Consider the following 24,878-nt stretch of genomic DNA (forward strand, 5'->3'; position numbering starts at 1 on the left):
AACGATCACAGGAACGCAACGATAGTCATGGAGGGTCGTCAAGTTGCAATGAAGATCTTTGAGGATTACACAAAGTCTTGGTACTGGATCCTTATGTAAGTAAATGTCTTTGTGGTCATTAGTTGTGTTTGTTTGCTAAGGCAAGCTTTTACCATTGCTCATACCCAAGTATTAGACTTCATTTAGCACCCTTGCATTGTGGCGGAGAGTGTTGCACATGTAAGCTGTTACAGTAGTGGTTATATTTCGTCCCGTTTCAGTAGATAATAGTCTTTTATACTTTCATGTTTGGACATGTGCATCCTAAAGTGATGATCTGTGTCTTGTGAGCAGTTGTCTGTTGATTGCTGTGGTGGTGAGTCTGATCTTCATTGTTCTTCTGCGTTATGTGGCTGGAGTCATGGTGTGGGTCATGATCCTCATGGTCATCGCTGTCATCGCCTATGGTATATTTGAATATGGTGTATAGGAATATATGGGTACCTTTTCACTATTGAACTGTCTCTTTCATTGGTCTGTGTTTTTACTCAGGTATCGTTCACTGCAGTATAAAGTATGTGAATCTAAAGGACACCCCTGCCTCTAATATCACGCTACAGCAGCTGGGCTTCCAGCCGGATTTCACTGTGTACCTGCACATTAGACAGACCTGGCTGGCCTTCAGTGAGTCCCCTATCGATAATTAGGGGGTGTTCTTGAAATTGTATATATAATAATGAAATGAGCTATCACTGTTTGAAATAATGTGTACAATTTACAAGTAATTGCACTGAGTTTACATTCATTTGTGTAAGATACGCTAAAAGGGTTACTGTCACTTTAAGGGTTCAACGAGCGCCTCGCAGTGTTCAGGTTCAGCCAATATCAACAAGAATCTCAAATGAATATTTCTTTTAACCTTTTATTTTTTCAATTTCTCCCCAATTTGGAACGCCCAATTCCCGATGCGCTCTAAGTACTCGTGATGGCGTAGTGACTCACCTCAATCCGGGTGGCGGAGGACGAATCTCAGTTGCCTCCACGTCTGAGACCGTCAATCCGCGCATCTTATCACGTGGCTTGTTGAGCGTATTACCGTGGAGACATGGCGTGTGTGGAGGCTTTATGCTATTCTCCGCGGCATCCACGCACAACTCACCACACGCCCCACTGAGAGCGAGAACCACATTATAGCAGCCACGAGGAGGTTACCCCATGTGACTCTACCCTCCCTAGCAACCGGGCCAATTTGGTTGCTTAGAAGACCTGGCTGGAGTCACTCAGCATGCCCTGGGATTCGAACTCCAGGGGTGGTAGCCAGCGTCTTTTACCACCGAGCTACCCAGGCCCCCCCATCGATAATGTCATGTGACATGTGGTTTAGGATGTAATGGAGCTCTAAGAGACATTTCTGTAAGATTCATGAATCAGTTCAACCAATTCTTGAAAACCGAACCTCCACAAAACAGCGAATTGAGAATATTCTCAAACTGAGAATGCATCAAAGAATTTAAAGGGACAGTTCTCCCCAAAATGTAAATTCTCTCATCAATTACACACCCTCATGCCATCCCAGATGTGTGTGACTTTCTTTCTTCTGCAGAACACAAATGAAGATTTTTAGGGGAATAAGCTCTGTAGGTCCATACAATGCAAGTGAATTGTGACTAGAACTTTGAAGGTCCAAAAAGCACACGAAGGCAGTAGTGCTGCACAATTAATCATATCGCAATCGCAATGTCAGCTGTGCGATTATATGACGGCAAAATGCTGCGATTATATTAAATAAAGTGCATATGTGGACGTGACCGCCCATTCTCTCTGAGAGCTGTTTGCCCATTTTCTACACCGCTAATATAAAGATGACCAGTCAGTCTCAGTTTAGGGAGTGGCACATGTGGTCATGTGAGTTTCCGGTGTTCAGCGTGGAGATAGACGCCGAGCAGACCGACACTGAACTGGTGGTCAGAAAAAATAACACAGATCACCGCTTGGCGATATATCTTTATTTCATCCTTAATTCAAGTTCATATAATACGGGAGCGTGCCATGTAAATAAACACAAACTCCAAAACTCTCATTCTCTGCGGTCAGAGCCGCTTCAACCAGTCGCGGAAGAGACACAATCTGACCAGGAGTCGAGACCGGGAGAGATTTAAAGTTCTGCCAGCTGATGCGCACTCGAACACGGAGACGGTCTTAAAAAGCCCAGTAAACAAAGCACAATTACAGATGTGTTTGCGAGTGTCACGCCATATGACAAGTCTTCACAGAGATATAAAGAGACATGATGCACCGTTAGCAAAGTGGGATTTCAGAAAATGATCCACACACTGGACAAGAGGTACCAGCGATGAGTAGAACTTTTTAGAAAGAGGATTTGGAAATACCAGTTGGTCATTAAAAAAAAACACAAGAGCAACAACAGTTTTAGTGGTTTGAGTGAACCACACTTTTATATCCAGTTTCCTTTTCAAGAGAGATTATAGAAAGTCCATGTTACATCCTGATTACATTTCTTAAATTTAAATCTTATTTTCGTGAAAATGTGTACGTTTTTATTTAGGTCTAATATTGAGAAAATAAGTTTGCTGTAATGCAAAGATGTTATTTAATTTTGTAAAAATATTATTTTAATTTGAAAACACTGCATTTATAGTTGTTGTTGCTAGTTTGTATGTTTGAGTTGAGAAATACACATTTCAGCATTATCAGTTATCTATTTGTGCAAGTTGACTCATGATTCCATTTGTTTATTATATCGCAATCGTATATCGCAATATTAGCCTCAATAATTGCAATATGACATTTTCCCCAAATCGTGCAGCCCTAGAAGGCAGCATAAAAGTATCCCATAAGACTCTATAATAGGTGTGGGTGAGAAACAGATCAATATTTAAGTCCTTTTTTCTTTTTACAAACAATCTTCACTTTCACCGCCACATTCTTCTTCTTTTTTTTTTTTTTGGGCGATTTGCATTCTTTGTGCATCTCGCCCCCTACAGGGCAGGGAGGAGAATTTATAGTAAAAATTGACTTAAATATTGAGCTGAAATATTCATTTGTTTGTGTTCTGCGGAGGAAAGAAAGTCACACACATCTGGGATAGCACAAGGGTGAGTAAATGATGAGAGAATCATTTTTGGGTGAACTATCCCTAAAGATACAGAATTTTCCTGGTGGATATTGAATAAGTGGTGGTGGCGTAGTGGGCTAAAGCACATGACTGGTAATCAGGAGGTTGCTGGTTCGATCCCCACAGCCACCACCATTGTGCCCTTGAGCAAGGCACTTAACTCCAGGTTGCTCCGGGGGGGATTGTCCCTGTAATAAGGGCTCTGTAAGTCCCTTTGGATAAAAGCGTCTGCCAAATGCATAAATATAACTATAAACAATACGAATCTAATGACAATCACCATTGAGAATAATCGACTAAAACATCTGGGGTAAACGTGCTTAATTGTTACGAAAATAATGTCACAATGCCATAAATCTTAACGGTGCTTAAATAGGCTTCATTTTGCTTCCTACAAAGGTCAAATGTGGCCTGGAAATATTTAAAATAAGAGATTCACACAGATAAAAATATAGATTTTATGTTTTGCTGTGTAGTTGTATTTTATAGCAGTTGACTTGCTATTAAATGTAAAAGCATTGAATTATTTATTGTCTCTCTCTGCAGTCATTATTCTAGCGATCGTGGAGCTCATCATCATCCTCCTGGTCATCTTCCTCTGGAACAGAATCCGCATCGCTGTTGAGCTCCTGAAAGAGGCCAGCAGGTTTGTAGTCCATAAAGAGACCAAACGCCACCATAACCTTTCATGCATTTGTCTGATGTTTATTTTCCCTTTTATTATAGAGCCGTTGGTTATGTGATGTCATCAGTGTTCTACCCCATTTTTACCTTCTTCCTCCTCGCTATTGTCATAGCATACTGGGGCGTCACTGCAATGTATCCTTACTGAGCAAATACATCCTCAAGCAGACACCTTGATTAGTGTTAGCACTTCAAACAGCAGCTGTGGTATAATGGATACTGATTTACTTGAATTAAATCAACTTTAATGAAAGGTCAGAAGGTTACGTCCTGTGTCACTCACTTAATAGGCTGTTTATACAATTGTCGTCATAAATCACAAAGGTTTAAAATAAGTCATCTAGACGTTTGATGTAAATATCAATATTATTAGTTATAGCATCATTTTACAAAGTAAACTCCTGGTAACTCCTGGTATAGGAAAAGCTAATGGACATATTTATATACAGAAAATATGGTAATTTATAATAAGCTTCTGTTTGTTTACATTAGTTAACATAAACAATGAACAATACTAGATGTACTAATACTAGCATTTATTAATGTTAATGTCAATTTCAATGTACTGTATAGCAATACATTTTTTAAATTAGAAGTGAACTATCATGAATTAACATTAACAAAGATTAATAATTGATTGAAAAAATTAATGTTTTTATTATTTAATTGTCTAATGCATTTACCCCTTAAACTCTGCATCCATTATTTCATATCCAAATTTAAAGGTCACCCTCACATACAGCGTGAAGCGAGCGTTTTGCACGGGCACTGATATACAGGGATCAGTGCTTGGGCCACTTCTCTTCTCCATATACACAACATCACTGGGACCCATCATTCAGTCACATGGTTTCTCTTACCACTGCTACGCTGATGACACGCAACTCTACTTGTCTTTCCAGCCCAACGACACCACAGTGACCGCTCGAATCGCTGCCTGTCTGGCAGACATCTCGGCCTGGATGAAGGAACACCACCTGCAACCCAGCCAAGACCGAACTCCTGGTCTTTCCAGCCAACCCTGCTGTTGAACACAACATCACCGTGCAGCTGGGTCCAACTACAGTTTCGCCTTCCAAAACAGTCAGAAATCTAGGGGTAACCATTGATGATGAGCTAAATTTCACAGACCACATCTCAAAGACTGCAAAATCATGTAGATTTACACTCTACAATATCAGGAAGATAAGACCCTTCCTCTCTGTACATGCCACACAACTGCTCGTTCAGGCCCTTGTCATAACTAGACTGGACTACTGTAACGCTCTCATTGCAGGCCTTCCTGCATGTGCTATTAGACCTCTCCAAATGATCCAGAATGCAGCAGCACGTCTGGTCTTTAATGAACCTAAGAGAGCACATGTTACACCACTGTTTGTCTCTCTCCACTGGCTGCACGTTCATGCACGTATTAAATTCAAGGCCCTGATGCTGGCATATAAAACAGTCACTGGGTCTGCTCCAGCATACCTAAAAACATTTATGCAGAGCTACGTTCCCGCCAGAAGCCTGCGGTCGGCTAAGGAACCTCGCCTTGTCGTACCAAAACAAAGAGGCACCAAAACACTTTCCCGGACTTTCAGTTTCATCATACCACGGTGGTGGAATGACCTTCCCAACTCAATCCGGGAAGCTAACTCACTCGGCTAAAAACACATCTTTTCCAAAAGCACTTAACCGGTCACTAAAAAAAAAAAAAAAATCTGTTTTGTATTCTATTCTGATGATAGTGAAACTTTGTAATATGGCACTTTTTGTACCACTGTCTCCCTAAGATGATTCGCTGATGTTCTTCCTCTTTTGTAAGTCGCTTTGGATAAAAGCGTCTGCCAAATGAATAAATGTAAATGTAAATGCACGGCATAAAATGTATTACATACAAAGTCAATGCAAAGATGCTAATAGATGCGAATTCACGCCGGGTGGCATGAATGGTGCGGCTCGAACACGTGAAATCGCTTCATTCGCGTATTCGAGCGAGTTATGGTAAATGGTAAATGGTCTGCACTTATATAGCGCCTTTTTAAGCCTTAACAGTATTCAAAGCACTTTACACTGTGACTCATTCACCCATTCACACACCAATGGCAGCAGAGCTGCTATGTAAGGTGCTAGCCTGCCATTGGGAGCAACTTGGGGTTCAGTGTCTTGCCCAAGGACACTTCGGCATGTGGAGACGTGTGGGCTGGGATTCGAACCACCAACCCTGTGATTAGTGGCCGACCCGCTCTACCACCTGAGCCACAGCCGCCCCATTTTTCAACGTTTTTCAACGCCTGACGCATTGTCGAGAAAGCCTGTCAGCATTGAGATTGTCCGGATGTCACTGACGTAGTACCAGAAGAAATCTGGAAAAATGGATGATAAAATTGTTCTAGCGGTGTGTGGGCGCCCGGAATTGTATGACACAACGTCATACATGTACAGAGACCGGACGAAAAAAGACATAGTTTGGAGGAAAGTGAGCGAGGAAGTTGAACTTCCTGGTAAGTTCTGAAAATATGCGCGTCTACTTGATTCCAGCTATTGGTTGTACTTTACTATGAACCAAGTCGTAGAAGCCCCTCCTCCTGTCCTTTTCCGGAAGAGAAATGGAATACTTGCGGGTTCGCGTTACTCCCGCGAACGCGAGTTTAAACACACATTTATAATCCAGCGGTAAAACTCGCGTGAGCAATGCGAGGTGAAAATTTGCTACGCGTTTTATGTGAACGCACCTCATTACTCATGCTGTGGACTAATTGCTAAACATTTGTATAATCATTAATTAAAGTTTGGACCCACCGGAGGGTCAATAGAGTTTAAGGGGTTTTAACTAATGTTAATGAATGGAACCTTATTGCAAAGATTTACTGAATAAATGAGATATTTAAGATATATTTGCCATGATCACACCAGAAATAGCCCTTAATTGCCCTGGTCAGCTTCCTCTCTACATCCAGTGAGCCTGTGTACAAAGTTTTCAATGAAACGGAGTGTCCTCATGCCAGAGAAACCTGTAACCCTGAGGTATGTATACAAGTTTGGGACCAACATAAGAAGCCTTTCAAAAAAAGTTTAACAACCAATGGCGATGCAAGCTAATTAGTAGTTTAAGGAGAGGTGATGCAGAACACAGTTGTTTTTTGTCCTGGCTAAATTCCCCCCATTGGCCCTTCTCAATCATGGCCTCCTAATAATCCCCATCCATTAATTGGCTCTATAACTCTACGTTCTCCTCTTCACCAATAGCTGGTGTGTGGTGAGCGTACTGGTGCACTATGGCTGCCGTTGCATCATCCAGGTGGATGCTGCACACTGGTGGGTGTTGAGGAGAGTCCCCAGTTCACTGTGTAAAGTGCTTTGAGAGTAGTGACCAAAAAAAGCGCCTTTATAAATGCAACATTCAATTCAATTATCAAAATAGACAGAAGGCTACTGAACCTTTTTAGGAACATACATGTTCATAAATGGCCAAAAGGTTTGCAGAGTCCCTAGTGTGGCCATTTTTAGCCATTTTAAATTTGGTTGATAACCATGCATGCTTAAATTGTGTATAGATACAATAGTAAACAGACAGTCTATAAGATTGGATCTTGATCCCCGTTTCTACTGTCCCTGCAGAACTACACTCTCTCTGATATGAAGCGAGACTGCCCGTTGTCCGAGTGCCTGTTTGCTTTCTATGGTGGGGAAACGCCCTACCACAAGTACCTTATCGTCTTCCAATTCTACAACGTCTTCTTGTTCTTCTGGTGTGCCAACTTTGTGACCGCTCTGGGTCAGATGACTCTGGCCGGAGCCTTCGCGTCTTACTACTGGGCTTTTAAGAAACCCGATGACATACCTGCCTTCCCGCTGTGTGCCGCTCTGGGCAGATCCCTCAGGTGTGGAATCAGATATATGTGTGTTTTTAAAGACCCTGTGTACAGTATGTTAGCTTTGAGGTCATCCAATGGCCTTAAAAGCATCTTCAATTTATTTGGACACTGTTGCAGGTTCAATGCAAGTTAAGCTCAATCGAAAGCATTTGTGGCATAATGTTCCTTTTAATAAATATTCCTTTAATTGTGTTGATGTTTGTGTCATAAACACCATTTAATATGCATATTTGAAATGCATTTTGTCCATATACAGGTATCACACAGGCTCTTTGGCGTTTGGTTCTCTCCTCCTCGCCATTGTCCAGGTTATCAGGGTTCTGCTGGAGTATCTTGACCACAAACTCAATGGTAAGATAACTAGGACGCTTGATGCTTCGCATCTGAGTTTGATTTGCGACGACCGGCCGACTGTATGTTATACCTTACATATCTCACACGGTCCATGATGGTTTGTTTGATCACTCCTATGAATGCTCGGCTGTCTTTTGCTTTATTTTGTGTCTACAGCAGCCGAAAATAAGTGTGCCAAGTTCTTGATGTGCTGTCTGAAGTGCTGCTTCTGGTGTTTAGAGAAGTTCATCAAGTTCCTGAACAGAAATGCCTACATTATGGTGCGTGTTCATTCACGACAACTCCTAATGTAAATTAGACATGGGGTGGATGCTTTTTTGGAGGTATTTGATGTAGTTTGGGTGATTACTACTGAATTACAATCTCGATTTGATATAATAACACTTAAATGACAAAACGTTAGTATGTGAAAGTGTATATTTATATTTTAATTATTTGTTTGTCATCATTATTATAATCAAAATGTAACTTTCTAAAAATTCTACATTTATATTCATTAATATTATATCATGAAATTGTATATATAATAATGAAATGAGCTATCACTGTTTGAAATAATGTGTACAATTTACAAGTAATTGCACTGAGTTTACATTCATTTGTGTAAGAAAGGCTAAAAGGGTTACTGTCACTTTAAGGGTTCAACGAGCGCCTCGCAGTGTTCAGGTTCAGCCAATATCAACGAGAATCTCAAATGAATATTTCTTTTAACTTTTTAGTTTTTCATTTTCTCCAATTTGGAACGCCCAATTCCCGATGCGCTCTAAGTACTCGTGATGGCGTAGTGACTCGCCTCAATCCAGGAGGCGGAGGACGAATCTCGGTTGCCTCCACGTCTGATACCGTCAATCCGCGCATGTTATCACATGGCTTGTTGAGCGTGTTACCGTGGAGATATAGCACGTGTGGAGGCTTTACGCTATTCTCTGCGGCATCCATGCACAACTCACCACACGCCCCACCGAGAGCGCACCACATTATAGAGACCACAAGGAGGTTACCCCATGTGACTCTACCCTCCCTAGCAACCGGGCCAATTTGGTTGCTTGGCTGGAGTCACTCAGCACGCCCTGGATTCAAACATGCGACTCCAAGAGTTGGTAGTCAGTGTCTTTACTCGCTGAGGTTCCCAGGCATCCTCTTTTTACTTTTTTTATCTGACTGTAAAGAACAGAAAGGATATTAAGACACATTATTCAATGAAAGAGGAGTGCACCTCATCTTTTATGGACACATTACACAGAGGAAACGATTAGTTTTAATCTCAAGCACGTTTCTTCAAAACAAGGTGATTTTCCAAGTATTCCAGTACTTGTATTTCTAATAGCACTTAAATTCAAGCACTTTAAGGACCTAGTCTGAACCCTGTAAACAGTGTAGATAAAAGCACGGTGGAGTAAAACCAAGCGATAGAGAGATTATGATGTTTGATGGATCATTCATATATGATGACTTTGACTGAAAACAATGTTGAAAATTTCGAAATATCGAGTTATGCCACGATGTGGTTTGTCATTTTGTTGGTTCCCGATATATCGAAATTCAATATATTGTCCCATCCCTACTTAAAAGTCATAAATAAACAATCTGCAATGAACCGCTAACGAACCGCTAACTTAAATCAACACGGCTATCCTTATGATGTCAAGACTTTGATGTCCGTTCCCTTTAAAATTATTATATTGAAAATTTTTGGAAGTTTTTCTTCTGCCCAGAGCAAAGGAATGTATGCTATTGTACGTAATGACATTTCATTGCCTTGTAAAACAAAAATTTTAATATTTCAAGGAGCTCGTACATCTCTCCATTCCTTGGCATGGCCCACGTTTGGGAAAACCTGCAATAGATAATTTCTTTACAGCCTCTGCAGAATAAAATGAGATGGATTGATCCGTGAGTGATTGTCTTGTCTCGCACAGGTGGCCATCTACGGTAAGAACTTCTGCAGGTCAGCGCGAGACGCCTTCTTTCTTCTGATGAGAAATGTAGTCAGGTGGGTGAAACCCTGGCACTGCAGTAAACTAGACTTCATTTAGGAAATGTTTTTGGTTCAATACAAGTTAAGCTCAATTTAGCATATCTGTGGCATTATGTGTATTACCATAAATGGTTTTTTTCAAATTGTATTCACTTAATATGTGTTAACACGATTGTAGTGTGATTCAAATCAAGTACACTGTCTGAAGTGTGACCACTTGTTAGTGAGGCTAATCGGGGGAAAATGACTTCAATATGCTAGAGAGCATAAAGATTGGACTGTGGAGCAATTGAAGAAGGTCATGTGATCTAATAAGTCCAGATTCCAAAGTGATGGACGCATCAGGGCAAGCTGGGAAGTGCATGAAGTGATGTAGCCGTCATGCATAGTGCCCACTGGAGGCAGCGTTATGGGTTACACTTTATTTGAATGCGTCCTTGTTACAGTGTAATTACAGAGTAATGACTGATTATTACTAATTAACAACATGTACTTACTATAGGTTTAGGGTTAGGGTAAGGGTTTGGTTTAGGCTTAGTTGCTTGTAATTATGCATAATTGACTGTTGTTTATATATTAAAAACATGTAATATGTATAACAAGGACACGTGTTACTGTGTTATGATCTGGGGTTGCTTCAGTTGGTCAGGTCGAGGCTATAAATTAAGTCAGCTGACTACCTGAATATACTGAATGACCAGGTTATCACATCAATGGATTTTTTCATGCCTGACGGCACGGGTATATTCCAGAACGATAATGCCAAGATTTATCGGACTCAAATTGTGAAAGAGTGGTTCAGGGAACACGAATCGTTTTCACACGTAAATTGGCCACCACAGAGTCCTGACCTTTTACCCCGTTGAAAGTCTTTGGGATGGGCTGGAGAAGACTTTACGGGGTGGTTCGACTCTCCCGTCATCAATACATTATCTTGGCCAAAAATTAAAAGCAACTCTGGACATAAATAAATGTTGTGACGTTGCATAAGGTTGCCGAAACAATGCCATGATGAATGCGTGCCATAATCAAAGCTAAAGGTGGTCCAATTAAATATTAGTGTATGCAACTTTTTTGGCCAGGCAGTTTATTTACCGGTGGTAAGGTGTTTACCAGATTACAGGGTTTACCGTATAGAGTTGAAGTCAGAAGTTTACATACTCTTAGGTTGAAGTCATTAAAACTAATTTTTTAACCACTCCACAGATTTCATAGTTTTGGCAAGTCATTTAGGACATCTACTTTGTGCATGAGACGAGTAATTTATAAATTGTTTACAGACCGATTGTTTCACTTTTAATTGACTATATCACAATTCCAGTGGGTCAGAAGTTTACTTTCATAAAGTTAACTGTGCCTTTAAGCAGCTTGGAAAATTCCTGAAAATGATGTCAAGCCTTTATACAATTAGCCAATTAGCTTCTGATTGGCTAATTGGAGTCAATTGGAGGTGCACCTGTGGATGTATTTTAAGGCCTACCTTCAAACTCTTTCCTTGGGAAAATCAAAAGAAATCAGCGAGGTGGACCTTCACAAGTCTGGTTCATACTTGGGAGCCATTTCCAAATGCCTGAAGGTACCACATTTATCTGTACAAGCAATAGTATGCAAGTATAAACACCATGGGACCACACAGACATCATACTACTCTGTAAGGAGACACATTCTGTCTACTAGAGATTAATGTAGTTTGGTGCGAAAAGTGCAACTCAATCCCAGAACAACAGCAAAGGACCTGGTGAAGATGCTGGAGGAAACCGGTAGACAAGTATCTAGATCCACAGTAAAATGAGTCCTATATGGACATAACCTGAAAGGCTGCTCAGCAAGGAAGAAGCCACTGCTCCAAAATGTCATAAAAATCCAGACTACAGTTTGCAAGTGCACATGGGGACAAAGATCTTACTTTTGGAAGAAGTTTCCTCTGGTCAAATGAAACATAAATTGAACTGTTTGGCCATAATGACCATCACTATGTTTGGAGGAAAAAGGGTGAGACTTGCTAGCCGAAGCATCATGTTGTGGGGTTGCTTTGCTGCGGGAGGGACTGGTGCACTTCACAAAATAGATGATGGCATCATGAGGAAGGAAAATTATGTGGATATATTGAAGCAACATCTCAAGACATCAGCCAGGAAGTTAAAGCTCGGTCGCAAATGGGTCTTCCAAATGGACAATGACCCCAAGCATACCTCAAGTTGTGGCAAAATTATTTATTGTTTTTTAAAGTAAAGTAAAGTGATGAGTCTGTGTTTTTAATTATGGTAATCAACATTATGACTCTAATGCTGTTAATTGAACCTAACTTGTATTGAACCTGGAACATTCCTTGAAATCATATAACATGTTTTAAAGTTGTTTAATCTTCTCAAAGGGTGGTCGTTCTGGATAAGGTCACCGATTTCATCTTATTCCTTGGAAAACTCCTTATTGTGGGGCTTGTGGGTGAGTGTGTGATGCTTCATTTGACTAGAGACAATTAAGCATTAGAAGTGTGGTTGTAGACGTATCACTGTGAAAACAATTTCCCTTTCTTTTTCCAGGAATCTTTGCTTTCTTCTTCTTTTCTGGACATACAGATGCATTTAAAGGTGCTACACCCAGTCTCCATTACTACTGGGTCCCTATTTTGGTAAGTGAATGAGTGTGACTGGTTGAGTTAAACGGGATCAGTGTTTTTTTGTAATCTAATTTAACATAACGTGTATTTGCATTATAGTAAAATTGTTTAGATGTCATAAGGAACAGGGTAAAAAGTACATGTTTATGAACTGATCTTTATGATTCTGCTCTTTTACCCATAATTTGTGTGAAAGGTAATAAGTCAGTGTTGTTTAAGCACCTCTAGTGTTCATTTCATCAGGAAACTGCCATTGCAAAAATAAAGGCATAGTCTGGTTTTTCTATAGAGCCAGGTAGATAAATTGTGACCTGAACGCTACCTCGAATCGTGTGGTTGTTCAGGAAAGGTGTGCTATTATCAAGTAATTGCATGTACAATATTTGCTAATGCAAAGAGAGATCCATTTGGACTTGCATTGAAGAAGTGACCCGACCCAAATGTAGAGTCTCTTTTGGCCTGGGCCAGTAAGTTACAACCTAGCATCCACTCAGAGTAACTGCATAGCTCTCGCACAGTAACAACCGCATAGCAATGTCCTAGCAATCATCAAAGATGATATTTGCATGAGCAAGAAATGTGGTTTAAAGATGTTTCTTAATGCATATATTGATATGGACATTGAACCAATAATCCTGGTTGGTACGGTTTTGCTTCATGGTTGTTTTTAGTGTGCCATTGTGCCATTTAGTTGCACGTCAGGCATGCTACTTGTCTTAATATGTGTTGCATTCTTTCTTTCAGACGGTGTTGGTGGGCTCCTATCTCATTGCCCACGGGTTTTTCAGCGTTTACGCCATGTGTGTGGACACACTCTTCCTCTGCTTTTGTGAGTACTTGCTAATAATACGTAATAATAAGGCAGAAATAAAATAAACAATCCTCCTCCTCAAACTTTTAGGCTTTTATAAAGATGTTACAGTCATCCATAATATTGAATATATTTCTGAATGTTTTCCTTGAGCGTCATGCCACTAATGAGCTTTAATAAGCATGGCAGCGCATGTAGCTCTTATTAAACCTCTTATGGCTCTTAAACTGAGATTTTAAGCCGCCTTTCGACGATATATTCTGGTTTGAGGTGTTTCTATTCTATCTGTGGTACTTCCTTAACTAATTCAAGGAGTTTAAATGGGACTGGAAAGCTTTCCTCTTGTAATAATAACCTGATTCTTTCTCTTTCTCTCCCTTTTTAATGTTATTTCTTTCTATTGTTCCCTCTTTGGTTTTTCTACACCCTCATATTCAACTTCTGTTGCTCATTATTTAAATGTCACACCCCATTTTCTTTTACTTTACACTTATTGCACATAATAATTACACTCAAAATCACACTTCTACACTTCACACTATTAAACACATTAACACGACATAAAGGTGAAGACCTTGAGCGTAACGACGGCTCTGTGGAACGGCCCTTTTACATGACCGCAACGCTCAACGACATTCTGACGAAGGACGTGGATGACGGCGCAGCTCGAAGCCTTGCTTCACGCGATGAGACGATCCAGCTGACCGCGCCAAACAAAACAGGACAATGATTTTTAACACCAGTCATGCTGTCGAACATTATGAAACGTCTCCGATATGGTACAATCTTACATTGGAGATGGAATGGTCAAGTTTATATAGTCGTAATTGCTGTTTAGTGAGCATGGATAAGTTGTAATGAGTTTCAGTTGTCAGTGCTGTCAGATGTCAGATGCCTTTTTGTGCAGCAAGTGTCTCTTATAGAGTGCGTTTTCATGCACAAGGGTTAAATTCAGTTTTCGGAGGCGGGGGAACACTAAACTCGCATAGTGATTCTGGTGCCCTTGGGTAGATATGGCACATGACACGAGTCTGTGACGCATCATATGACATGTACGCTTTTTAATAACTGTATATGGATGCCTGAAATTGGTGTACAGTTGGTTGCAGATTTTGCTAATTCGACTGTACAGAGAGCAGACTATGAGAACGAGCGTTTTAAAGGGTCATGATTTTTTGTTGAGGTTCACTTATAATGTTAGTGAAGTTCTTTGCACCAAAATATATATAATTAGAGCCTGAGTGCCGATGATTCGAGGACCCTATTGTTCTTCTAGGTGTTAATTTTATTCCCAAATTAATTGCATTTTTGAGGTCCTAAACATAATCGAAAACTCATGAAACGTTTGCACACGCATCAGAAGTGTTAAAAATGTACATTTGATATTGTTTCTGAATTATATGTGGCAAAATGGCTCAATAGCGCCACCTACAAGCTTTCAACGATGTGCGCTTTACACTAAGATTCACCTACATGTATGAAAATTGGCAAACATGTGTAAGATGTCAATACCTACAAAAAAGTCTCTTGGACCCTTGCCCTAAACCCAACAGGAAGTCAGCCATTTAGATTTTTCTCTTCCAATTTTTGCTCCGTTTTTGCCATTTCCAGACCTCGTACTTTAACGAATTCCTCCTAGAGATTTCATCAGATCTACTTCATATTTGGTTAATCTAATCTAAAAGCCTTGGCGATGCTAAAGTGCAAAGCTTTTGAGTTTTCACTGCACGGCGTGACCGTGACGGTCTGACAAAATATGATGTTTTGCCATGAAACAGGATAGCTGTAACTCATACATACAATGTCCAATCTGCCCCAAACTTCACATGTTTGATAACAGTCCCGGCCTGAATACATCTACATGCCAATATTCAGTTATAGTCATAGCGCCACCTACTGGCAACAGGAAATGACATGTTTTACACTGTGATACACTCTTAACAACATTTAAGTTTGATTGATATTCCCCTGGAACAGCAGCCCCAAGGTGCACCAGGGTGCGAGGGCCCTTTCATCGCTGCTTGCAGCTTTAATCGAGTATTAAATTACCTTTTCCCACCCTGTCTCTGGCCTTCTGTCTGAAACACTCTTGTGTTCTGTGCTGTCCCCTTTAAGACTTTAATTGACACGCCCACTGTGTTATGATTGGCAAACACTTTGAAGTGCAAACACCCCCGATAACATTTGTGGAACTGTATTTTCCAAGACTAAAAAAATTTAAATATGCAAGTGATTTACAAAATCCCCTTAAAGCACTCTGTAAGGGGCGATCATTAATAGCTATGTCCCATGTCCCAATTTATGTGAAGCGTGCAACAAAACTACTACAGTTGTTCCGACTGAAGGAACAATCGAAATCTGAAAAAGGTCGGCATACTGTTGCTCCGAATACTTTTTTTTAAAAATGACAAATTCCTGTGTTTGTTCGGAGCGTCCCGCTGAGACCCGCCACAGCAATGTTACTCAACCAATGGTGTGAGTTGGGGGCGGGACTATCTGACTGTTTAAACAACGGCAGATGAGGGGCGTATTCAGAGAGCCGAAAACTTTTATTTTTGCATTTCCGTTCGGTTGTGCTAGTGTCGAAAAATGTACTTGCATCAGCTGTAATCTTTTCATTGGTTAAAAGCAAACTGCAGTAGCAACACTACCACTTTCTATTCGGATGCTAGTGAAACGTTGTAATGCAGCACTTTTCGTACTGCTGTCTCCTTAAGATGAATAGCTTGTGATGTATTATCCCGCTTGTGTAAGTCGCTTTGGATAAAAGCGTCTGCCAAATTAATAAATGTAAATGTAAAGTAAGTACTTCAGCTACTCTTATCGGTTCACTGTGACATTTGTATATGTCGATCAATGTATTATGACATCACAATGTAGACAATTTCAAAACGAGTCGTTTTTGCCGAGCATTAAAAACAATAAATGCTCTTTTCGGATTGCAGAGGAAGTTTTGAGTTCTGAAACTCACCGTATGTTTTTTTAGTATAATGACCTCTTATATGTCAAAATATCAAGGACAATTTGATTTCCTTATGACATGACCCCTTTAGAGAATGGTGCCGTTCTTGATGCCATCTCTATCAGACAATGCAACCGAGTAGAGTGAAACTCTACTGAACTTGAAAGATGAGTTTTTTATCAAATACACGTGCTACATGGGGACGGTATGTGCCAGCAAAGGTGTACAAATATGTAAGTGTACTCATCGTTTTTTGCTTAAAGGAATATTCTGGGTTCAATACAAGGTAAACTCAATCAAAAGCATATGTGCCATAATTTTGATTACCACATGAACATATTTTTACTCCAACTAACACTTAAAACGGTGGTCGATCTCCATCTGGATTGCTCGTTTCATGGCGCCTTTCAGTGGTTGCTCAGGAAAAATCGTCATTAAGCATAATCGGTTTAAGGTTGTGCATGTGAACACACTCGTGTCTGTCAATACGTCGTTTATCCAACTGTTCTGCTACCATTTTTTTCATCTTGGACATCTTCCAACCTCAATAATTTTGCCTTTAAATCTAATGCTGCTGATGCGCATTGCAATCGCTGCACTTTCTTCAAACTGTAAGCCATATTTTCCCTAATGCACTTTAAGATTGGTTTAAATAAAATGCCTTATTGCCTTGAGATTTGTCTAATAATCTTCTTTATAACTTTGTTTGTCTCCTGTCTTTTGTATGGTTTACTCCACTCCTTTGGAGTGCTGTGCTGTTTAATCTGTCCAGTAAACAATTGTTTTTATCTTTAATAAATACTGTAAGAGCTCCTCAATTTGTCTTGTTGGTCTGTCTGCATTGTGTCTAACATGTGTTGGTGGAATCCCCGAATGTTTCTTGTTGCTTTTCTTCATTCTGTTCCACCCAAAAATGAAAATTCTGTCATAATTCTCTCATCTTGGTTCATAATCCCGTGTGATTTTTCTTTCTTCTGTGGAACACAAAAGATGATGTTATGTGGAATGTTATAGTGCGTTCACACACAACGCACCAAGCGATTACAGACAAAGTCGAGGCAAAGATGCGAATATGCATGTGAATATGAATGAAGCGAATGGCGCGTATTCGCCCAGTTGAAATCTTTCAACTCGAGCGAAAAATCCACATGACGTGTTGTCGCGAAAGCCTATCAGCATTGAGATTGTCTGGATGTCACTGACGTATTGACGTAGTAGCAGATGAAATCTGGAAAAATTGTTCTAGCGGTGTGTGGGCACCCGGAGTTGTATGACACGACGTCATACATGTACAGAGACCGGATGAAAAAAGACATCGCTTGGAGGAAAGTGAGCGAGGAAGTTAGACTATGTTCTGAAAACATGCACGACTACTTGATTCTAGCTACTGGTTGTACTTTACTATGAACAAAGTCGTAGAAGCCCCTCCTCCTGTCCTTTTCAGGAAGAGAAGTGGGAATACTCGCTGGTTCGCTTTACTCGTGCGAACGCGAGTTTAAACACACATTTATGATCCAGCGGTCAAACTCGCGTGAGCAATGCATGTGAACGCACCATAAGCCTTATGGTATATGGAAATACGCGAATGAAGTGAGTTCGCGTGGTCGAGTCGCGCCATTCGCTTCAATCGCGCCTATTCGCATCTTCGCATTGACTTTATATGTAATCGCGCTGTGTATGTGAATGCAACATTTAGTCACCATTCAATTGCATTGCATCATTTATTTTTTCCAATGAATGTGAATGGTGATTGAGGCTATAACATCCCTCATTTTCCACAAAAGAAAGTCAGATAGTTTTGGATGAACAACAGTTTTGATACTGTAGCTTCAACTAACGTAGGCCAAGACAATTGGACGGATGTTCCTCAACACTTTTCTTACATTCTCTATTCATCACAGTGGAGGACCTGGAGAGAAACGACGGGAGCCCAGAACGGCCCTATTTGATGTCTGACAACCTTCTCACTGTTTTGAAGAAAAAGAACCTGGCCAAATAGTAGTTACCGCTCCTCATTGGCTATCAGGGTTCACTGTATGTATGTGCATGCTTCCTGCGACACCTCAGTGGTTATAGCATGAAACGTAAAGTGCCTTAATGCAATTGTTTCCGCTGCCTTCTCTAACATGCCTTGGAGCCAGAGACAATCATATGCATCAATTGTCGAGATTCTTTGAAAAGGTTTGACCTCTGCAATACGGTACCAGATCCATTACTTTATAACAGTGAGTTTTTTCACAAATGTGTTCATTCAGTGTCTTTTAAAATATATTTGTATTCCCTTTAAAGAATATAACCGTCAGAAATATTCTGATTTGCATGTTGCTGTTTTTTGAGATATAGCTGACATGTATTTATTACAGTGTTTATAGTTGTTACAGTTTTTATATAAAACATTGCATATTTTCTGACAGTGATTATGGCTTGAATTTTTTAAAAACACATTTTAATTGTGTTTTTTGTCCTGTGAGTTGATATTTAAGTTTGACTTTTTTAAATCGATGATTAAAAATGTCATTGATTAAAAGCTTCTTGTGTTACAGTTTTGTTGCATGTGTTTGTGCCTCAATACATGATCAGTTAAGAGTTTTCTACATTCATCTTGTGTAAATATTGTGTTTGTTGGTGAACTAGAGAGATTCGTTTTGTGAAATCACTTTTTCTTTTACTACACCTGTCTTTCTGTCTGTCTATCTTTCTGTCTTTTGTCTGTCTGCACTGTCTGTGTGTGTCTGTCTGTCATCTTTCCGTCTGTCTCCACTGTCTGTGTCTGTCTATCTTTCTGTCTTTTGCTTGTCTTCACTGTCTGTTTGTCTTTTATATGTCTGTCTGCTCTGTCTGCACTGCTCTGTCTGTCTGAACTTTCTGTCTGTCTGTCTATCTTTCTGTCTTTTGCTTGTCTTCACTGTCTGTTTGTCTTTTATATGTCTGTCTGTCTGTCTGTCTGTCTCCACTGTCTGTGTCTTATCTTTATGTCTTTTGCCTGTCTTCACTGTCTGTTTGTCTTTTATATGTCTGTCTGCACTGCTCTGTCTGTCTGAACTTTCTGTCTGTCTGTTTGTCTATATTTCTGTCTTTTGCCTGTCTGCACTGTCTTTCTGTCTGTCTGCACTGTCTATGTCTGTCTCCGTTGTCTATGTGTGTGTCTGTCTGTCATCTTTCTGTCTGTCTCCATTGTCTGTGTCTGTCTATCTTTCTGTCTTTTGCCTGTCTTCACTGTCTGTTTGTCTTTTATATGTCTGTCTGCTCTGTCTGCACTGCTCTGTCTGTCTGAACTTTCTGTCTCTCTGTTTGTCTATCTTTCTGTCTTTTGCCTGTCTGCACTGTCTTTCTGTCTGTCTGCACTGTCTATGTCTGTCTCCGTTGTCTATGTGTGTGTCTGTCTGTCATCTTTCTGTCTGTCTTCACTGTCTGTGTCTGTCTATCTTTCTGTCTTTTGCCTGTCTGCACTTTCTGTCTGTCTATCTTTTGTCTGTCTGTCTATCTTTTTGCCTTTTGTCTGTCTGCACTGTCCATGTGTCTTTCTATCTTTCTGTCTGTCTGCATATATATCTGTCTATTTGTTTCCACTGTCTGTTTGTCTGTCTGTCTATCTATCTCTTTATCATTCTGTCTATCTGCACTGTCTATGCGTCTGTCTGTCTGTCCGTTTGTCGATCTATCTATGTCTATTGTGGCAAGCAGGGCCGTGATGACGCACATCCTGCCCTTAATCAGGCTAATCGAGCCCATGAGAGGAATGGAGGCAGTTCGGGAGATAGAGAGAGCTACCGACAGCTGTCCTATATGTGTGTGTGTTTGTCTTTTGCTTTAAGTTAATCATTAAATTATTATTTATACTGTCAAGCCGGTTCTCGCTGCCTCCTTTTACCCCATTACATCTATCTACCCGTTTGTCTGTCTGTCTGTCTATCTAGTTATATCGATTTTTCTGTCCTGAATGAAGTGCCAACAAAAGTTGCATCTCAGTGATCCACTAGGTGGCTCTTAAAGTACAGAATTGTGTATTTTCTCACCTAGTAACAAGGCAGAATGGAATATAAACAAATGTCTCTAAGAAGACTTCAACTCACTGTAACTAATGAACAGGGGTATTTGTGTTTAAGGCTAAATAAACACGTCCTCTCACTTTCAACTGCTTTTATTTTCAGCAAACTTAACATGTGTAAATATGTGTATGAACATAAAAAGATTCAACAACTAAACATAAACTGAACAATTTTCACAGACATGTGATTACGTGAAATTGTATATTTTGTGTCCCTGAACAAAGGGGGGGTAAAAATGACTGCAAATGTCCCAGTCAGTGTCTGGTGCGGCCATCAGCTGCATTATTACTGCAGTGCATCTACTCACGGACTGCACCAGATTTGCCAGTTCTTGCTGTGAGATGTTACCCCACTCTTCCACCAAGGCACTTGCCGGACATTTCTGGGGGTAATGGCCCTCCCCCTCCAATCCAACAGGTCCCAGATGTGCTCAATGGGATTGAGATCCGGCCTCTTCGCTGGCCATGGCAGAACACTGACATTCCCGTCTTGCAGGAAGTCACGCACAGAACGAGAAGTTTGGCTGGTGACATTGTCATGCTGGAGGTTCGTGTCAGGATGAGCCTGCAGGAAGGGTCCCACATGAGGGAGGAGGATGTCTTCCCTGTTACGCACAGCATTGAGATTGCCTGCAATGACAACAAGCTCAGTCCGATGATGCTGTGGCACACCACCCCAGACCATGACGGACCCTCCAAATCATTCCCACTCCAGAGTACAGGCCTTGGTGTAACGCTCATTACTTCAATGATAAACGCAAGTCCAACCATCACCCCTGGTGAGACAACCGCGTCTTTTCATTGAAGAATACTTTTTGCCAGTCCTGTCTGGTCCAGCGAAGGTGTGTTTGTGCCCATTGGCGACGTTGTTGCTGGTGATGTCTGGTAAGGACCTGCCTTACAACAGGCCTACAAGCACCCAGTCCAGCCTCTCTCAGCCTATTGAGGACAGTCTGAGCACTGATGGAGGGATTGTTTGTTCCTGGCGTAACTCGGGCATTTGTTGTTGCCATCCTGTACCTCTCCCGCAGGTGTGCTATCCGGATGTACCGATCCTGTGCAGGTGTTATTACACGTGGTCTGCCACTGCGAGGACGATCAGCTGTCCTTCCTACCTCTCAGGAATCACTGTTTTCACAGTGACTGAAATCCCTTAACAATACAGTCCCTCAGTGACGCATGGATGCTCTCTCCATGATACCCTCATCTCCAAGGTTTGGTGTCTTCCTGTTACAGTGAAACACAATTATATATTCCTCACTCACCTTTACATATCAATCCTGAGCTCAGATTTCATGTTATTGTTTATTAACAATGAATATAGGTGTTGTGTAGGGCAAGAATGACATCACACTAGAGTAGTGTCATTTTCATGTCAGAATTCTGAGAAACAAGTTATGAAACGCGTTGGTTAATCAGTCTTTGCTTGTTTGATCTAATCTAATCTTAACTGCTGCCTTCTGAGCATAGTTGTTTTGAGATGAAAGCCTACCTGACGCCATGTTAAAGAGGCACCTCTACTGTGTGAAATATTGTACAGTAACCACGTCACACAGATCCCAGGGACACACACACACACACACACACACAGCTCTTGGCTTCCTTGTGTACAGTCTCCTTTCCTCAGGCTGTTCATCCTGAACTTGAAGTTGAACAGGGTGGAAAAACCCTAAACAACACCCCTGAAGTTAATAGCAGTTCTCAACTAATGGGTTACCACTCCAAAATGGGTCACAGGCCTGTTCTGATGGGAAAAAAACAAAATGCAAATTATATTATTAATAATAATTTTAATAATGTTTAAAAGCAACAACAATAATCATTATTATTTTTATATAAATAAAACAAATAATAATAATAAATCTAAACTAGATAGGTACATTTCCTGAAGAAAATGTGAGTGGTGCTTGCCGTGGCAAAACTCGTCAAATAGCCTGCTTGAAAAGAACAGAAATTGTGGTCATAAATAAATCAACCCAGAAGTCTGTGTAATGTTCTGGTGCAGAAATATGTGATTTGTTAGTAGGTTGCTAGGGTAACCCCATGTGGTTGCTAGGCAGTTACCATAGTGATACTAATCAAGTGTCCTTGCCATCCTGATTGAAATAAGTCAAACCGGAAGTCTGTATGTTTTTGTGATGCAGAGATATGTGATTTGTTACTCTGTTGCTAGGGTAAGCCCATCTGGTTGCTAGGCAGTTACCATAGTGATACTAATGAAGTCTCCTTTCCATCCTGATTGAAATAAGTCAACCCGGAAGTCTCTACGCTTTTCTGATGCAGAGATATGTGATTTGTTACTCGGTTGCTAGGGTAACCCCATCTGGTTGCTAGGCAGTTACCATAGTGATACTAATCAAGTGTCCTTGCCATCCTGATTGAAATAAATCAACCCAGAAGTCTCTCTGATTTTCTGGTGCAGAGATATAGTTACTGCTAAACGGTTGCTAGGGTACTCTGTTTAGTTGCTAGGGAGTGGCTTGGCAGCTGCCAATCATGAATCTCCAAAGGCTGCTTGTCAGTATGAATGATATAAACCAACTCCCATGGCTCTGTGACATTCAGAATGGAAGATATCCCTCTATGGATTTTGGTTGTTAAGGTGCTCGACAATGGTTGCTAGGGAGGGGCTAGGAAGTGTTGATTTGATGCATGATTGGCTGTTTGCTGTCCCGAGTCAAACGAGACCACCCTTGTGTTTCTATGACACTTCTATCCGGAGATATCCCTTTGATATGTTTCAATAGAAGTCTATGGGACTTGTTGCTAAGGTGCTCTTAATGGTTGCTAGGGCGTGGCTTGATAGCTTCACAATGATCCTGAGAGACTGATTGGTCGTCTGAGTAAAATGAGCCCACCCCTCGTCTCTATGACACTGTGATCCAGAGCTATGTTCAATACAAATCCCTATGCCTTTTCATTTCATGGGCCGTCCTACACCATTATAAGTCAATTGGGGCATTTTTGGGCAGCTCCTGCCCCCAGGGGTGCAGCTTTTACCCCATATTGAGGTATGCTCTTACAGAGCCTGCCAGCCTCTTCAAATGTGGCAAATCACACGTTTCTACGAAATCCTCGCTTGGAGCTGTGACGCGTCAAAGTTTGTCTCAATGTTAAGTCTATGTGATTTTTCGGCCGCTTTTTTGCCCCTGGGGCAAATACCGTACCCCGATCGCTTATAAAAGTCATAGCACACGTGTCCTCAATAGGCCGTTCGATTTGACACCTCATTCGTGGGTCTACGCCAAACGGTGCGGGACGAGTTAGGTGCCGAAGTTTTGTTAAGAGATATAAAAATAAAAATAAAAATAAAAATAAAAATAATAAGTATGTGAGATTACAATAGTGATGCTTTGCAAGCACCACTAATTACAACAGGGTACAAAACACTTCATAATTCAAATAATAATAATTTAAATAAATAAACTGTTTATTTGTATAAATATATTATTATATTTAAAATGTTTATAAAATGAACTAAAAGCAGTGAAAAACATCTAAATGCAAATCATAATATTTATAATAATAATAATAACAGCATGGAAAGACAATGTTTATTTGTTTAATATTTATAATAGTAATGGTAGTATTATTATATAAATAATATTAATAATAATAATATATAAACAAAAGCAGGGTAAAAACACTTCTAAATACAAATAATATTTATAATAATGATAAATATAAATAACAGCATGGAAAAACAATGCTAAATGCAAATAATAATATTTATAATAATAATAAATATAAATAAAAGCAGGTAATACAATGCTAAATGCAAATAATAATATTTATAATAATAATAAATATAAATAAAAGCAGGTAATACAATGCTAAATGCAAATAATAATATTTATAATAATAATAAATATAAATAAAAGCAGGTAAAACAATGCTAAATGCAAATAATAATATTTATAATAATAATAAATATAAATAAAAGCAGGTAAAACAATGCTAAATGCAAATAATAATATTTATAATAATGATAAATATAAATAAAAGCAGGTAAAACAATGCTAAATGCAAATAATAATATTTATAATAATGATAAATATAAATAAAAGCAGGTAAAACAATGCTAAATGCAAATAATAATATTTATAATAATAATAAATATAAATAAAAGCAGGTAAAACAATGCTAAATGCAAATAATAATATTTATAATAATGATAAATATAAATAAAAGCAGGTAATACAATGCTAAATGCAAATAATAATATTTATAATAATAATAAATATAAATAAAAGCAGGTAAAACAATGCTAAATGCAAATAATAATATTTATAATAATAATAAATATAAATAAAAGCAGGTAAAACAATGCTAAATGCAAATAATAATATTTATAATAATGATAAATATAAATAACAGCATGGAAAAACAATGCTAAATGCAAATAAAATAATATTAATACTAGTAATATTAATAGGATTATTATAT

The 24,878-nt window shown here is 39.7% G+C and overlaps 2 protein-coding genes across 3 annotated transcripts in view; both read left to right on the forward strand.

The window, feature by feature from the left end:
• The window catches only part of LOC127653010 (choline transporter-like protein 2), a 37,561-nt gene extending 18,689 nt beyond the window's left edge, over positions 1-18,872 (forward strand). For both annotated transcript variants that reach the window (XM_052139487.1, XM_052139486.1), the window contains exons 9-22: positions 12-95; positions 334-446; positions 532-663; positions 3,662-3,761; positions 3,842-3,934; positions 6,724-6,808; positions 7,403-7,665; positions 7,916-8,010; positions 8,170-8,273; positions 9,933-10,006; positions 12,366-12,436; positions 12,535-12,623; positions 13,356-13,440; positions 18,286-18,872. In XM_052139487.1, the coding sequence (XP_051995447.1) occupies positions 12-95; positions 334-446; positions 532-663; positions 3,662-3,761; positions 3,842-3,934; positions 6,724-6,808; positions 7,403-7,665; positions 7,916-8,010; positions 8,170-8,273; positions 9,933-10,006; positions 12,366-12,436; positions 12,535-12,623; positions 13,356-13,440; positions 18,286-18,383 (1,486 nt within the window). In that variant the 3' untranslated portion in view covers positions 18,384-18,872. The remainder of the gene's footprint in view (positions 1-11; positions 96-333; positions 447-531; positions 664-3,661; positions 3,762-3,841; positions 3,935-6,723; positions 6,809-7,402; positions 7,666-7,915; positions 8,011-8,169; positions 8,274-9,932; positions 10,007-12,365; positions 12,437-12,534; positions 12,624-13,355; positions 13,441-18,285) is intronic.
• A 779-nt stretch (positions 18,873-19,651) lies between these two features.
• Positions 19,652-24,878, forward strand: part of LOC127653009 (ral guanine nucleotide dissociation stimulator-like 1) — a 38,724-nt gene continuing 33,497 nt past the window's right edge. Inside the window, exon 1 of the mRNA XM_052139484.1 lies at positions 19,652-20,174. Coding sequence (XP_051995444.1) covers positions 19,899-20,174 — 276 coding nt within the window. The 5' untranslated portion in view covers positions 19,652-19,898. The remainder of the gene's footprint in view (positions 20,175-24,878) is intronic.

Source organism: Xyrauchen texanus, chromosome 12 (genome assembly GCF_025860055.1).
Source record: "Xyrauchen texanus isolate HMW12.3.18 chromosome 12, RBS_HiC_50CHRs, whole genome shotgun sequence".
In the NCBI taxonomy this organism is placed as follows: Eukaryota; Metazoa; Chordata; class Actinopteri; order Cypriniformes; family Catostomidae; genus Xyrauchen; species Xyrauchen texanus.